Source organism: Hyla sarda, chromosome 8 (assembly GCF_029499605.1).
Source record: "Hyla sarda isolate aHylSar1 chromosome 8, aHylSar1.hap1, whole genome shotgun sequence".
Lineage (NCBI taxonomy): Eukaryota > Metazoa > Chordata > Amphibia > Anura > Hylidae > Hyla > Hyla sarda.
Genome location: NC_079196.1, coordinates 50,254,312 through 50,272,160, shown reverse-complemented (window position 1 = coordinate 50,272,160; position 17,849 = coordinate 50,254,312). Strand labels below are relative to the sequence as shown.

General features: G+C 42.9%; 1 protein-coding gene across 1 annotated transcript in view; it reads right to left on the bottom strand.

Moving 5' to 3' along the window:
• Positions 1-482: 482 nt before the first annotated feature.
• Positions 483-17,849, bottom strand: part of DHRS9 (dehydrogenase/reductase 9) — a 55,654-nt gene continuing 38,287 nt past the window's right edge. The window contains exons 6-9 of the mRNA XM_056533860.1: positions 13,770-13,780; positions 10,527-10,785; positions 7,661-7,824; positions 483-1,316 (exon numbers count right to left, since the gene is read on the bottom strand). Of these exons, the coding sequence (XP_056389835.1) occupies positions 1,099-1,316; positions 7,661-7,824; positions 10,527-10,785; positions 13,770-13,780 (652 nt within the window). The 3' untranslated portion in view covers positions 483-1,098. The remainder of the gene's footprint in view (positions 1,317-7,660; positions 7,825-10,526; positions 10,786-13,769; positions 13,781-17,849) is intronic.

The following is a 17,849-nucleotide window of genomic DNA, read 5'->3' as shown; positions in this document are numbered from 1 at the left end:
TGTGTTATTTTGCGCCTTTTGGTGGTAGAATATTTTAGTCATTCCAGATGTTTTGAAGTAGCAGTACACGCTTTTTAATTCAGCGTATGCCGTGGACTGAAATTTATGAACTGCGCCTTTTTGTAAAAAGGCACAAAAAAGGCGCAAAGCCACTGAAAAATTTCTAAAACTACACCATCCCAGACCTAGCGTAGCTTTTTGGTGCATGTGAAGAGAGAAAGTTCAGAAAATGTGACCTGCACTAAATTTATCAAATACTCTGTGAACATTTAATACATTTGGTTCTCCTACACATTACCAGCACACAAAAAGGGTGTAAAAAAATGCTCTATGCTTTCTCCAAATGATACCCCTTCACGATAAATAAATAAGATACAGTTGCCATCCATCAAAAATAATTGACCATTTCTGTTTAAAGATAGTAGGCTAAGTAGTGAAGTAGAAACGCATGCGCTTGTTTAGACTGGAAATATTTAAATTTGCTGCAAAATAATAGAAAATATAATAGAAAACACAAACTAAATTATGTGTTGTTTATTTTGGCATAGTCATAGTTATTAGTGATGAACGGCATAGACCATATTCGAATTTGCGATATTTTACGAATATATGGAAAAATATTTGTCCTATATTCGCAAATATTGCACATTTGTTCACTTTTTTCCATGCGAAATTCGTAATGAAATATGCAAAATGCGCATGCGCGATTATATCTTTCAACTAACTACTTTCCTATTGGTTGCTAAAGATGTTGCTAATCTCTGACAACTGTATTTGCATCCTTCTCATTGGTCCACAAGCTAAAAGAAGGGAGGGATCAGTGTCCTCTGGAAGTGTCGATATTCGCGTATTTTGGTATATTCGCCTTCTTTGGTCCACAAGCTGGAAGCAGTTAGGGATGATCATTGTGATGTGTACTGTGATTTAAAAAAAAAAAAAAACGAATATTCGTCATAACGAATATATTTCGCTATATTCTAAATATTTGCAAAATCGCGAAGTGCCAATATTCGCGATAAAAATTAGCAATTCGAATATTTGTGCTCAATACTAATAGTTATTAGTATTCTTTTAAGTTATACAATATTTTATTTTTGTTTACCCTGTTGAGGGTATTTTGACCTTGTTTTTCATCATGGCAAAGTCCTGTATGAATGTTGGCATATAAGATAGTGGTATCCAGAGGAAAGAGGCATCAGTGCCAACACCGTACCGCGTCCTAGGATGTTGGCTGCTCAGAGCATGTTCCATGCACCATACAACCAAAGATAGGTCACTGTTTCGGATACGGTCTAATTTTTGCTTCAGTAGTGCATCTGAAAATCAGAATAAAGAAAGTGTCATGAGATGTACTTAAACCAAGAGTAATCATATATTTACATTAAATCTCCATGTTAGCAGCGGGGGGAAACTAAAGTGGACTAAGCATTATGGGGGAGATTTATCAAAACCTTTGTAGAGGAAAAGTGGTGCAGTTGCCCCTAGCAACCAATTTACCAACGATTTATTCTTTTATTTTTAAAGGGGCATGATTGGTTGCTATGGGCAACTGCACCACTCTTCCTCTACAAAGGTTTTGATAAATCTCCCCCTATATGCTTTATCTTGATTCAAAACTGAGGGGGGAGGAGGTTTCTGACGGAGCAAGCTGCCTCCGAGACAGAGCAGCTCTTTGATTTCCCAGAGGTAATAGTTTATACTCAGTAGCAGAAGAGAGGGACAAAGAAGGTGAGGCAAATTGCATACCATCGTGGTAATTTATGTTTTACAATTAAAGAAGCCATTGTTTCAAGGTTAGACTTCATTAATATCACATTTTGTGCTCTTTGTTTGGCAACACATGGGCATCCTGTCAAAAAAGGATGCCAACATGGAACCCAACGTGTTGCCAATGGGCTCATTTTTTATATCCTGTACGGCATGGGTGTAATTATAGAAGTTGCAGAGGTATAAGTCCCACCAGGACCTTTGTGCCTGAAGGGGCCTGAGAGCAACATTGACCCATAAGTACTATAAATTACACCAGTGTTATAAATGGCACATGGTAGACATAGGGCTCAATTGGAGATTTTACATTGGGACCAAGAAGGTTTAACCTGCTTTACAGGCCCAAAATAGACACAATTAGACTACGTTTGTCTCATTCAAGTCTATAGGGGCCACATGTTGGGTTGCACATCGGCACCCCATTTTGATAGGATTCTGACATGAAGCCCAATAGAGGGTGCAAAACATGATCTGAATGAAGCTTAAATGTTGCTGGAGTTTTGTTCTTCCCTTTGTTTATTTATAGGTCTTAAAACTTTAGCATATCTTTATAGTCAACATAAAACCAGGTACTGTCCATATTAAAACATCTTAATTACAGTAATATAATGGTAATATAAAATAACAGGCCTACAATGTCAAGTGGGGTAATTACCTTTTTTATGTTTTTCTTATGTTTTATTTAACATTGAATTTTTTATCACACTCTCTTAACCACTACCATCAACTTAAAACTGACCATACTCCTAATTTATAGTAGTACCCACAGTGTCATAATGATAGCTGTAATGTCAGCCTCATAATAGGACCCTAGAGTCATTTTAGTGTCCATAGTGTCAACTTCAAAGTACGACAAACTTGCCTTATCTTCCCTCTCTGCTCCAGAACTTTATCAGCAAGCATCCTATCAACTGTAACATCCATTTCCAGCGCCTATCTCTAACATAGGAGAAGGATGTGCAGATGGTGTGTAATTAGTGATGAGCAACATAAGCCATATATTGAATTTGCTATATTTTGTGAATATATGGGTGAATATTCATCCTATATTTGCGAAAATCGTATATTCGCTATATTCACGCCCTTTTTTTATATGCGAAAATTCATCATAAAATTTGCATGCACGTGATCTATTTCCTAAACTTGTTACTCTACTATGCGAAGTTTCCTGTGACTTGAGAAAACATGGTTGGGAGCAAGTTTCTCGAGAAGGAGGAAGAACTCTTGATCACTGTAAGTATTTTCACATTACACCAGTGTGTTTGATTACACTTCACATGCATGTTAGATCAATCTCTTTATATGTTGATAGAGTGTTAAAATATATTCGCACATGGGAAAATCGTCATATAAATAATTTCGCAATAGATACAACTAAGTAGATATTACTGATTGGTGCACTAAGTATTAAGTCTTTGAAGGGGAAATATTAGATTTTAAATTACTGTTATAAGATCAGATTGTATTGCGATTGTATGTGTGTGGGGTCTGAGGTATCGGATATTGTCCACCTGAGCAAAGATTTACCTGTCTAGTGAACTGATGGTACGGCATGGGGTTTAAAGCTGGTTTGTCTCCCTGTGGTGCACCCAGGGTAACTCTAAATGAACCAGCAAATACTGACGGTCTGACAAATAAAGCTTCTCCTGAGTCCAGACCAACAGAACACCAACTATAATCTATAGACTGTTTGTGTGTGTGTGTGTGAGGGGTATATAGTGTGAGGCTGGAGAGTCGATGTGCACAGTGAATGTGAGATATATTTCTATGCTGTACGTACATGCCACAGACATAGTTCTGTGATGTCACAACAAATACATTTAGATTGGGATAATTAATATACTTGCATCTTCATCCTGCAGCGCTTTTTACAAAGGAGTTATGATCAAACCCACTCGTAGGCCGACAAACGGGCCATAGTCAAAGGCCTGAAGGAGGGGTATCGGGAGAAACATAAGAGGCGCCACCCCCAATTGGCCATTCTTAAAAAATGGTCAGATCTGAAGAGGAGGAATATATATATATATATGATCACTAAGATCCGGGACAAGAAATGCCCAGCTACAATACTTACATTACATTTGTTTCTCTCGCCAACACTCTGTAATGTATATATACAGTTATGAAAATAAGTATTTCATCCCTTTGCCAATGATTACTTAGTACACTTTTTGTCATGTAAGGTAAAAAAAAATAATGTCTCTTTTATTAACAAATAACATTTTGTGACAGAATTTTCCCACTGTCCTCAAATACAATATTTGACGAGCAAACAATCTCACAATGGCTAGGATAAGCAAAAGCGTTTTAAAGTTACTACCGTATAAAGTGACACATATCCAATTTGCTAAAAATGGCCTGAGCAAAAAGGTGGAAAATGGCCCGGTCATTAACGGGTGAATTTGCATTGGTTATGAGTTCTAAGTTTGTCTACATTCTGAACATTGTGTGATTACAGGGGCTCCACTCCCCTATGTTCGGCAGAGGAGATCACCAGAGGAGATGGAGGTGGTTGAGGTTACGCCGGAGGAGGAGGATGATGATGACGGCGGAGAGCAGGCAGGACCCTCCCATCGTCCACCTGCTTCACCAATAGTGGAAGTGGGGGAAAATGTGGAGGTGGAGGCCGACACTGTTAGTGTGAATATTGGATACAAGAAACATATTTGAACACAAATTATATATGGACTGTACAGATGCGAATTACAGTGGTTCCTGCCTGAGATAATATGAACAGACGCTTTAGCAGTCCTCCACCGCTGTTTGAATTTAAGGTGTAGTAAATGATACTGCTAACATGCTCAAAGACTCTATAACTTGGTGGTCAATAGAGAATGTATTTTTGTTTGGTTATTTCCCATTTTTGCACTATTTTTTGTGTGGTGTTTTTTCGAAATATTTTAATAGAAATTGAATTAAAGAGACATTTTAAAGGTTCCCTATTTTGCAGTCTTTGTTACTCAGCAAAGGAGACCTATATCTATGCTTTGAATAATATTACATCAGTTGGTGTACAATTATAGTTAAATAAATTCATCAATAAACTAATAAATAAATAAATTCATCAATAGACTAATGAATAAATAAATTCCTCAATGATTAAATACAGAAATAAATTCATCAACAAATTTAAAAATAAATTCATCCATGATTACAAAAAATAAATAATTTCATGGATATATACAAAAATATATATAAGTAAATAAATAAATAAATATAAATAAATAAAATAAAAAGTAAAAAAACAACGGTTTTATTGGAGGGAGAGCCAAGGAGAGGATTGACAAGGGACCCTTCAGCACCCAGAACTGATGGCGGGAGCTAAGAAGTTGCCGCCAATTCATTTTTATGAATTTGAGTCTGTCCATGAAGTCTGTGGACAGACGGGTCCGCTTGTCAGTGACCACCACACCTGCCGCGCTGAATGTCCGCTCAGACAGTACGCTGGAGGGGGGGGGGGGGGGCAAGACAGTAACTCCAGGGCATACTAAGCGAGCTTGCGGCAGGTGTCCAGCCTGACCTGGCTCCGCTGTCCCCTCGCTGATGCTTGGGTGTGACTAGGTGCGGGGGTTCGTTGTTTAAAACCACCCGCACCAGTTGGAAGGGATGTCACTGGGGTACTGACAGCCGTTACCCCCTCCTCCTCAATCCCTTCCAAAAGGTCATAAGCATCAGTACTGAAATCCAGTTCAGTCTGATGCATGACCTCCCCCAAGAGGTCCCTCTCACTGTCAAACAGGGGAAGGTTAGATTCTTGGAGGCTGGGGGCTGGTCCTACAGGAACTAAAGTGCTGCTGCTCGGAGCCAGGGCAGAGGAATCCGTGGCATTGGCTTGTGCCACGAGAGCCACTACTTCCTCGGCATCCTGTGAGGAAATGGGGTGGCTGGAACCACCAAAAAAGTCCCTAATGAGGTGGACGCTCCTGCCACCTGCGCCCGACCCTCTAGAGGAGCTAGCAGTCCAGCACTGGAACCGACTCCCCTACCCCTGCTGCCTGAATGGCCACTTGAACTACTCATAGTAGGGGTGGGGAAAACTTAAATTGGGATGGGGACTGTGGGGCAAAAATTACTCAAAATAATAACAAAAGACACAGACACTGACACAGACTCTGACGAAGACACTAATCACTACACTAACTAAACAGTAATAAAAACTAACACATAAAACTAACGCTAATAAACTTTTTTTTTTAACTAACCAAAGACAATAACACAGACACTGACACAGACACTACTAACTACACCAACTAAACAGTAAAAAACGAACTAAAAACTAAAGCTAATAAACTTACCCTACCCTACACTAGAACCTATATGCTAAGCTAACCTACTCTATCTAACACTAAAAATTTGCTATATAATTTGCTTTCCTTTGAAAAAAGCACTTGAAAGCACAGACATTGTTCAATCTCCTCTCACAACCACATGAAACTGCAAAAAAATAACACTGCTGGGAGGAATCTTATATAGTGAAGGGGTGGGCTACTTTCCTGGAAGTAACGATATTCGCATATGCAAAATTTTTGCCTGCCAGTCTGACACAGTAAATAGTATTGGAGCCTTCTTTAGAACACAAGCTGGAAGAAGGAAGGGAGGATCACTGCGATGTCTACTGTGAAAAAAACAAAAAGCTAAATATTCGTATTTGTGAATATATAGCGCTATATTCGTAATATTCGCGAAATCGCGAAGTTGCGATATTCGGGATAATAATTTGCATTACGAATATTCGTGTGCAACACTATGTGCAATATTACTTCTCACTGAGACAATAATGGCACTTAGTGGAGGGAAGGATGACACCATGAAGTGGTCAACTTGCCTCATGAATGATCCATGCTTGTGCAGTGTTCCACTGGGATATCTGCGGGGCTTGTAGTTGGTTGTTTTATGTTGTATGTCATAAGTGTCATTAGTAATATTGTCATACTTTTTATATTGATTTAACAACTCATTTATGCAGAAAAAACTGTGATCTCAATGTATGTACCAGGCAAGGTTGAGAGCTATGCAGCCTCATTGCTGAGAGGAGTTCTGGCCTCTCTTGGGAGAAGTTGTGAGCGATGCTCCTGCTAAGAAGTCAATCCAGGATGCCATCTAAGCCTAGTCTTAATTTGTATGCAGAAAAAGGAAACATAAAGCTCAGCTTGTGAAGGCAAGTTGAGCAAGGATCCAATAGCTATATATTAGGATAAAAGTAGATTTCTGGACAGGCATGGTAAAGGCTTCCATGTCAAGAACCTACAGAACTGCAAGGGGGGACCAGTTCTATGATTTCCGAGAAAGATACATTCACTTCAGGTAAACTCTTCTCCAGCTTAAGCCTAGGCTTCTCTGTGTTCAAGTATCGTTCCTCCATTGTGGAATTTTAACTAATATTCAGTAAAGAGAACTGTGAATGCCTTCATCAGGATACATACATAAGAAGTGTCTTAAGGGAACTACTACTACCTGTAACCCTCCTGTCACCATGCCAGCCTAAGGAGTATGGGAGTTCTGGTGGAAGTACTCAAGCCCCCATGGTACAGCCTGCCAGAGGTGCACCCAAAGGGTCAGGAAGAGGTTAATTCCTAAGTGAACCACTGTGCAGAGATGCTCTAAAAAGCATGTACACCGAACATTTTAAAACTTTTTTTTTCTTATATAGTGCAGCATAAGCTATTATAACAGAATAATGTAGAGGTTCTTGTGTATGTCTTGTGCTTAGCTGCCAGGACGGATCTGAAAGGTGATAAATTCAGTCTGTATTTCACCAGCAGTCAGTTGACCCAGGACAGACCACTTCATGCTACAGGGCTGATCAAATGAAATGGAGATTTGGCTGTTTGGTTCTATCTGTAAATTTAAATGAAAAAAATATCAAAGTATCTCTCAAAAATTAACAAATTACCCATTTGGACATAATTTTCTCCATATTCATCTTGTATGGTCTTTGGAAGTTGTTTCCAGATACTTATTCGTTGTTCTAAAACAAGTTTTGCATCAGACAATGGTGTTTTAAAAAGTCCAGGCTCAATACAAGAAACATTAACTCCAAAAGCCTTCATATCCCGCCTTAAAGGAAAGAAAAAAAAATCTGATTAAAGTTCTGGAAAAGTAAAGAAAGTCTTTCAAGGTTAACATTTTCTGTTTTAGCGTCCATCTTCAAATTACTAAGAAAGTGAGAATAACATAGACTTTTGTCTTGATCGAGAAGCCTCAATAGGACAGCAAACTCTATGTACCCTAAAAGCCAACCCAGAATACCACTGCAATGTGTGTTTTTTGCTGTATTACATATTAGTACTAAATGTCTCGCTTTAGGCATAATAATGATCATGTGATCAAGCCAAGAATGCATTTTTACTGGAAGTTCAGGGGAGAAACAATTTTTTGAAGAAGGCAATATTATGTTAAGGCCCAAAATGGCTGATTCTTCTTTTCTCTGCCATCAAGAGACAATTGCCCCTCCCCCATACATATATGCTATTGCTATCTACTCCTGCTAAAATATGTGGGTTTAGTTGACTTCTATCTCCAGTGTATGAAAAGCTTAAGGCGTTAGTGTAATTAAAATAAACTATTAACACCTCTTCCAGACATGTCAAAAGTTTTGATCCCACCTAGTCTCTGTTTTAAGACAAACTAGAATCGTAATTAACAGCCAACAAAAGTACACAGCAGGGGACTTCACTCCCCAGCTGGCTGCCAGATCTGACTCTTTCCCTCTATAGATTAATGCAGTGAAAGAGTTGGGTTTAATTGACAGCTGGGGACTAAAGCATGCACTGGCGCACACTTCATCTGGCTATTATGGAATCGCAGTGGGTCTCAGGACTAAGACCATGTGCAATGTAAACTTTTGACATGTCTGAACAGCATGCTTTTTATGTCAATAATGCTTTAAGGTGGGGTCACACATAGTGTATACGCTGGGTATTACACACTGTAGGAAGTCCGCCGGGCAGGGGGAAATATATCATATGTTGCTATGCACAGTGAACAGACACGCAGGGCTTCACTGCCATGGCCCTGTCAGTACAGTGAGGTTTGGAGACAGGCCAGCATGTCATAGTCATGCTGGCATGCAGGGCCTGCCTCTAAACCTCTAAACACAAGGGACTTCCTCCAAATCCATATCTGGAACCACTGTGGTCCTGAGCAAGTATCATTCAACGAAGTTAATTAATTAAACCAATTAATTAAACCAAACATCTTGCCGCCAGAGCATTATTTCAGTTACACTTTGCGGGCTAAAAAGGTCCTGTCAGAACCCACAGGGTTAATCGGTTCTGACAGTTTATTTTGTTTCTTTTTGTTGCCTGGCTACACCTAGCTCCCTGGGATGGTCAGCTGACCTCGTTAGCTTTCACCTGGTTACTTCTTATTTAAACCTGCAGTTTACATCCAGGCTTTGCCTGCGAAAGAGGTTTCCTCCTGTAGCTAACAATGTAACCTGTTTATTCCTGTTTACCCAGTATCTATGACTTTAGGCTTGACTTCTCTCTGGTATTAGCATTTTTGTACTTAGACAACCCTTGGTATTGACTCGGCTAGTGGACATTGACTTATTGTGTGTGTCAGAAATTATTTCTGTTGGTCTGTCTGCTTCCTTACTGTATCCCGACCTGTGTCTGTATTGTAGTTTATTTTGTTGACAGTGACTTCCATCACATATTTAGGGAGGGAATGTCAGCATGGTTGTTGATCCGCTATTTAGGGCGGATAGGCAAGTAGGCAGGGATAGAGGGAGTGGGTGAGATGAGTACTGCACTCCTTCCCTGCTCATACGTGACAGGTCCCTTGCCAATAAGATGATCATAGAATGTCACTCCAGTGGGTAATCAGATGTAATCTAAGGGGACAATAGCAGTAAGGGCCCACTATGGAAATTCTACTCAGAATAATTCAGCTTGCTGCAGCCTCTCGTTGTTTTCAATAGAATTCTGCTGCTGTGTTCACGTTGCAGAATTTCCTGTGCAGAAATGGCAGATTTCAGAACATTAGGAAGAACAAAAGGGGAAAACAAGGGCGCACCTTGTGAAGACTGTATAGGAAACAAGCAATATTAGAAATGTAAAATGGGCTCCTTACCGAATAGTGTTATGCTCAGGGCACAACAGCTGTTACTGCATCAACAAGAAATATGGTCTGCAGCCTCGTGGTCCCTCCAGCTTCCAATAATGTCAGCCAGTGTAGTGGATGCAAGCAGTGAATGTCTCGGTTAGCCATAAAACGCTGATGGGCCAGAAACGCTGTTTTTGCATAGCTCATCACTCAATAAAAACGTCTTAATGAGTCTGACACCAGATCCTTCATCCTGCTTGGAGAAGCACCCCGATAGAAGTCAATTTTTTGTGCTAAGTGCAACTGAGACATTCACCACTTGGGTTCCAGAATATGTTAATTCTTTCAGCAGATTTTCGCCTGGAAATGGACTGCCTTCAATGTCTGTGCAGACACAAGGCGCCAATTCCACTGGAACCTGCTATACACAAAATCTTCCAGCGAAAATTCTGTAGTGTGCATGACCGCTAAGTGTTTTCAATTCCTGCATAAGGGACCCATTCAGGGGCCCATTCAAAACAATGAGTTGTCCGCGTAATGCAGGACAGGACAGGTCCTCCAGCACAAAAGACACTCTTTGTAGCTGCTCTACACTCTGGCCAATAGGTTAGGATCCGAAACACCAGAGGCATTCTGAACAAATGGTTTAATAAGCTGGACTACCCCAATAAGTCATTTATATTACACTGTATTCAGATAATATGACTTACCTTAAACTGTCATTAAATCCTTCAACTCCGAATTTCGATGAAAAATATCCTCCCCCACTGGCTGCGACTCTCCCACCGACACTAGATACGTTCACAATCCTCCCTTTAGCTTTCTTAATCAAGGGAAGCACAGATAATGTGACGTGTATTAATCCTATTAAATTCACTTCAATGGGTTCTCGGAAATGATCAATTGTAAGCCAGTCAATTGGAGCCAGGGTACCCATTATCCCGGCATTGTTCACCAGTCCCCAGAGACCTAAAAAGGAAGAAATAAATAGGACTTAAAGGGGTTATCCCCCATAAGGTGATTTTAGTGCATACCTGCCAGACAGTAATGGACATGCTTGGGAAGGATCCATTCTTGTCTTAAGGCTAAATGGCAATGTTTTTTTTTTTTTTTTTTTTGTTAGATTTTCAAATATTTTTTAAACAATAGTAGTAAAAACAGAAAGTGCAAACAGTAGCGTGCAAAGAAGAGATAAGCGAAAAATTTGATTCTGCCGATTCCCGAATTTTCAAAAAAAAGATTTCGATCCGAATTTATTTGTGGTGAATCGCTATTGAAAACAGCTATTTCTGGCCTACAGAGAACCTCAATAGGGGTGTAGAGCACTTTGCCTTGCTGTAACACGCATAGGGTGTGTGCTGGGTTAGTGAAATAATACTGTTATTCAGTATGACATGCAGATCAGAGGCGTCGCTATTAGAATCACTGTCGCAGAGCGGCACAATGACAGAGCCTGGAGGTGGCATCAGTATGAGGAGACCATATAGTGGCAGAATGACACAGCGTGGAAGTGGCGGCAGCCTGAGGAGAACATATAGTGGCTGAATGACACAGCCTGGAGTTGGCAGAAGCATGAGGAGAGCATATAGTGACTGAATGACACAGCGTGGAGGTGTTGACAGCATGAGGAGACCATATAGTGGCTGAATGACACAGCGTGGAGGTGGTAGCAGCATGAGGAGACCATATAGTGGCTGAATGACACAGCCTAGAGTTGGCGGCAGAATGAGGAGACCATATAGTTGCTGAATGACACAGCCTGGAGTTGGCGGCAGCATGAGGAGAACATATAGTGGCTGAATGACACAGCCTGGAGGTGGCGGAAGCATGAGGAGACCATATAGTGGCTGAATGGCACAGCATGGAGGTGGCGGCAGCATGAGGAGACCATATAGTGGCTGAATGACACAGCATGGATGTGGCGGCAACATGAGGAGAACATATAGTGGCTGAATGACACAGCCTGGAGTTGGCGGCAGCATGAGGAGACCATATAGTGGCTGAATGACACAGCTTCGAGTTGGCAGCAGCATGAGGAGACCATATAGTGGCTTGATGACACAGCCTGGAGTTGGCGGCAGCATGAGGAGATATAATCGGCATATAAGTCATTTAAAATTGACAGCTGATAAGTATCAGCATACAGGAAAACACTACAGAGCCATGTTCACACCCAGAAAAAATTTCCATTTTTAGTTGTAAAACGCCTGCCTAACAAAGGCTTATTATCATAAAACAAGATAATTGTCAATAGGAAATCGGCAGTTGGTGAACATGAGGGAAAAAATTTTACGTAATTTTAGCTGTCTTTATTGTAGGCCAATTTTAGGTTAAGGAAAAAGACTGGAAAAAAAGCCTATAAAGCATTAAAAAAAAGGCCGAAAAACATTTTAAACATCTGCTGATTTTTATACAAATGTTTATTAAATAGCTTTAAAAAAAAAAAAAAAAAAAATGACAGCTAGAACATAGCCTTAGGTTTCTTTTAGGCCATGATTACATACATCATATATCAGACGAAAATAAAGGATACCCAGATAAATGTTTTACCGTTCACCTTGTCATCTAATGTGAGCATTTGATATTGCATAGGGAAAAAAAAGCAGTATATAGCAGCTTTAAAGGGGTACTCCACTGCTAAACACTTCTTTTTTTATCAGCAGGTGGCAGAAAGTTAGACAGATTTGTAAATTACTTCTATTAAAAAATCTTAATCCAGTACTTTTTTAGCTGCTGTATGATCCACAGGAAATTATTTACTTTTTGAATTTCCTTTCTGTCTGACCACAGTGCTCTCCACTGACACCTCTGTCTATGTCAGGAACTGTCCAGAGTAGGAGCAAATCCCCATAGAAAACCTTTCCTGCTCTGGACAGTTCCTGACATGGACAGAGGTGTCAGCAGAGAGCACTGTGGAAAATGAAACTCTGGAAGTATTAAGATTTTTTAACAGACGTAATTTACAAATCTGTTTAACTTTCTGGCACCAGTTGATTTAAAAAAATGTTTTCTAGTGGAGTACCCCTGTAATTAATGGGACTTTTTCTGGCCTTTTGCGTTATTTAGAAAAAAAAACTGTATAAATACAAAAGTGTTCTACTTTGGGTAAAATTTATCAAACAATTATGACATCGTTTTGCAATTTCTTGCCCTTTAATTCCAACCACACTAGTTTTTTTTGTTTTTTTTAAACACTGCTGGATTTACTACAACTTAGACCAAAGGGCTGAGAAAAGTTGTAGCTGAAGTCTACGCCACCTATCCTTATCAGGACCTGCCAAACAAAAGAAAAGGGAGTCACGTGAAGCAAATATTTGACATGATACAATACATAAAAAATTATTAAACAGAGGAATCAATGCAACAAAAAATCACAGAGACTTGCAGATTTTTTGATTTATTCATTTCTCATTTTAATAATTTTTTATGTATCTTCTCAATGATTTGTCTTTTATTCTGAAATAATAGCATTTTGGATAATATTTGCTTCATGCGACTTCCTTAAAGGAGTACGCCATCACAAACATCTTATCCCCTATCTGAAGGATACCCGCGATCTCCGGTGCGGCACCCCTTCATTCGACGCATAGAACGAACTCCGCTCCGTGCCCGATGACTGGCGATGTGGCCCCTCCATTCACTTCTATGGGAGGAGACGTGACGGCTGCAAACTTCCGCATTTCTGATGCTGCCGTTGCCAGCACAGAGATCGCGGGGGTCCCCAGCGGATAGGGGATAAGATGTTTGCGGCACAGTATCCCTCTAATGTCTTATTTAGTAATTACTGGTTTTGGAATCTGTTTACACTACGTTATTGAACAGAGGGGCGATTGTGTGATATTTTTTCCCCCCCCTGTTTTTGCTTCTTATCGGGAGCCTGGGCCCCCGGGGGGCCCCCGCCACATTTGGGACATCCCTGTGTCCCGAAAAATCTTTTCAGGACACAAGGATGCCCCGGTTACCTCTCCGCAGCCCCGTGTTAACTTTAAAAACGCAGGGGCTGCCGGGAGGTTGCACACGCAGGGAGGTCAATGACGTCCCGTGCGTGCGCCCATAGAAGAGTAGAGCGGAGCATCGAGGACGACGCGCGCATGGTAAGTCACCACTCACCAGCGGCACGTCATCTTCAGTGTTCCGACCACCGCTCCTCTCCGGTCCCGGGACCTACTACTATGGCCCATAGCAGTAGATCGTGACCACGGACCGGAGGAGTGGTGGTCGGAACACTGAAGTGGGGCAGTAAACTGGCATACAGCCTCCAGCCATACACTGTATATGGCTGCAGGCTGTATGTCTGTGGGGGAACTGTACTGCCAACCTAGTGTGGGGAACTATACTGCACCTAATGTGGGGAACTATACTGCACTTAATGTGGAGAACTATACTGCCCCTAATGTGGGGGAACTATACTGCACCTAATGTGGGGAAATATACTGCACCTAATGTGGGGAACTGTACTGCACCTAATGTGGGGGGAACTATACTGCCAACCTAATGTGGGGGAACTGTACTGCACCTAATGTGTGGAACTATACTCCACCTAATGTGGGGAACTATACTGCACCTAATGTGGGGAACTGTACTGCACCTAATCTGGAGGAACTATATTGCACCTAATGTGGGGGGAGCTATACTGCACCCAATGTGGGGAACTATACTGTACAATGTGGTGAACTATACTTCACGTAATGTGGGGAACTATACTGCATCTAATGGGGGGGGAACTATACTGCACCTAATGGGGGGGAACTATACTGCACCTAATGGGGGGGAACTATACTGCACCTAATGGGAGGAACTGTACTGCACCTACTGGGGGAACTGTACTGCACCTAATGTGGGGGAACTGTACTGCACCTAATGGGGGGAACTATACTGCACTTAATGTGGAGAACTATACTGCCCCTAATGTGGGGGAACTATACTGCACCTAATGTGGGGAAATATACTGCACCTAATGTGGGGAACTGTACTGCACCTAATGTGGGGGGAACTATACTGCCAACCTAATGTGGGGGAACTGTACTGCACCTAATGTGGGGGGAACTATACTGCCAACCTAATGTGGGGGAACTGTACTGCACCTAATGTGGGGAACTATACTGCACCTAATGTGGGGAACTATACTGCACCTAATGTGGGGAACTGTACTGCACCTAATCTGGAGGAACTATACTCCACCTAATGTGGGGAACTATACTGCACCTAATGTGGGGAACTGTACTGCACATAATCTGGAGGAACTATATTGCACCTAATGTGGGGGGAGCTATACTGCACCCAATGTGGGGAACTATACTGTACAATGTGGTGAACTATACTTCACGTAATGTGGGGAACTATACTGCATCTAATGGGGGGGGGGAACTATACTGCACCTAATGGGGGGGAACTATACTGCACCTAATGGGGGGGAACTATACTGCACCTAATGGGAGGAACTGTACTGCACCTACTGGGGGAACTGTACTGCACCTAATGTGGGGGAACTGTACTGCACCTAATGGGGGGAACTATACTGCACTTAATGTGGAGAACTATACTGCCCCTAATGTGGGGGAACTATACTGCACCTAATGTGGGGAAATATACTGCACCTAATGTGGGGAACTGTACTGCACCTAATGTGGGGGGAACTATACTGCCAACCTAATGTGGGGGAACTGTACTGCACCTAATGTGGGGAACTATACTGCACCTAATGTGGGGAACTATACTGCACCTAATGTGGGGAACTGTACTGCACCTAATCTGGAGGAACTATATTGCACCTAATGTGGGGGGAGCTATACTGCACCCAATGTGGGGAACTATACTGTACAATGTGGTGAACTATACTGCACGTAATGTGGGGAACTATACTGCATCTAATGGGGGGGAACTATACTGCACCTAATGGGGGGGAACTATACTGCACCTAATGGGGGGGGGAACTATACTGCACCTAATGGGGGGGAACTATACTGCACCTAATGGGAGGAACTGTACTGCACCTAATGGGGGAACTGTACTGCACCTAATGTGGGGGAACTGTACTGCACCTAATGGGGGGGGGGAACTGTACTGCACCTAATGGGGGGGGGGACTGTACTGCACCCTTAATGTGGGGGGAACTGTACTGCACCACCTAATGTGGGGGAACTGTACTGCACCTAATGGGGGGGGGGGGGAACTATACTGCACCTAATGGGGGGGAACTATACTGCACCTAATGGGAGGAACTGTACTGCACCTAATGGGGGGAACTATACTGCACTTAATGTGGAGAACTATACTGCCCCTAATGTGGGGGAACTATACTGCACCTAATGTGGGGAAATATACTGCACCTAATGTGGGGAACTGTACTGCACCTAATGTGGGGGGAACTATACTGCCAACCTAATGTGGGGGAACTGTACTGCACCTAATGTGGGGAACTATACTGCACCTAATGTGGGGAACTGTACTGCACCTAATGTGGGGAACTGTACTGCACCTAATCTGAAGGAACTATATTGCACGTAATGTGGGGGGAGCTATACTGCACCGAATGTGGGGAACTATACTGTACAATGTGGTGAACTATACTGCACGTAATGTGGGGAACTATACTGCATCTAATGGGGGGGGGGGAACTATACTGCACCTAATGGGGGGGGGGGGAACTATACTGCGCCTAATGGGGGGGGGAACTATACTGCACCTAATGGGGGGGAACTATACTGCACCTAATGGGAGGAACTGTACTGCACCTAATGGGGGAACTGTACTGCACCTAATGTGGGGGAACTGTACTGCACCTAATGGGGGGGGGGGGGGGGGTAACTGTACTGCACCTAATGGGGGGGGGGACTGTACTGCACCCTTAATGTGGGGTGAACTGTACTGCACCCCCTAATGTGGGGGAACTGTACTGCACCCCCTAATGTGGGGGAACTGTACTGCACCTAATGGGGGAAACTGTACTGCACCCCTAATGGGGGGGACTGTACTGCACCCCTAATGTGGGGAACTGTACTGCACCCCTAATGTGCAGGGACTTATACTGCACGTAATGTGGTGAACTATACTGCACCTAATGGGGGGGGGGGGGGACTGTACTTCACCTAATGGGGGGGAACTGTACTGCACCTAATGGGGGGGGGAACTGTACTGCACCCCTAATGTGGGGAACTGTACTGCACCTCTAATGTGGGGGAACTGTACTGCACCCCTAATGTGCAGGGACTTATAATGCACCTAATGTGGGGAACTATACTGCACCTAATTGGGGGGGGGGGGACTGTACTGCACCTAATGAGGGGGAACTGTACTGCACCTAATGGGGGGGGGGGGAACTCTACTGCACCGCTAATGTGCGGGGACTTATACTGCACCTAATGTGGGGGAACGGTACTGCACCTAATGGGGGGAACTGTACTGCACCCCTAATGGGGGGGGGGGGGGAACTGTACTGCACCCCTAATGTGGGGGAACTATACTGCACCCCTAATGTGCAGGGACTTATAATGCACCTAATGTGGGGAACTATACTGCACCTAATGGGGGGGGGGACTGTACTGCACCTAATGAGGGGGAACTGTATTGTACCTAATGGGGGGGGGACTGTACTGCACCCCTAATGTACTGGGACTTATACTGCACCTAATGTGGGGAACTATACTGCACCTAATGGGGGGGGGGGGGGAGAACTGTACTGCACCTAATGGGGGGGGGGGGGGGACTGTACTGCACCTAATGGGGGGGGGGGACTGTACTGCACCCCTAATGTGGGGAACTGTACTACACCTCTAATGTGGGGGAACTGTACTGCACCCCTAATGTGGGGGAACTGTACTGCACACCTAATGTGGGGAACTGTACTGCACCCCGGATGTGGGGGAACTGTACTGCACCCCTAATGTGGGGGAACGGTACTGCACCTAATGGGGGGGGGACTGTACTGCACCACTAATGGGGGGGAACTGTACTGCACTCCTAATGTGGGGGAACTGTACTGCACCCCTAATGTGCAGGGACTTATACTGCACCTAATGTGGGGAACTATACTG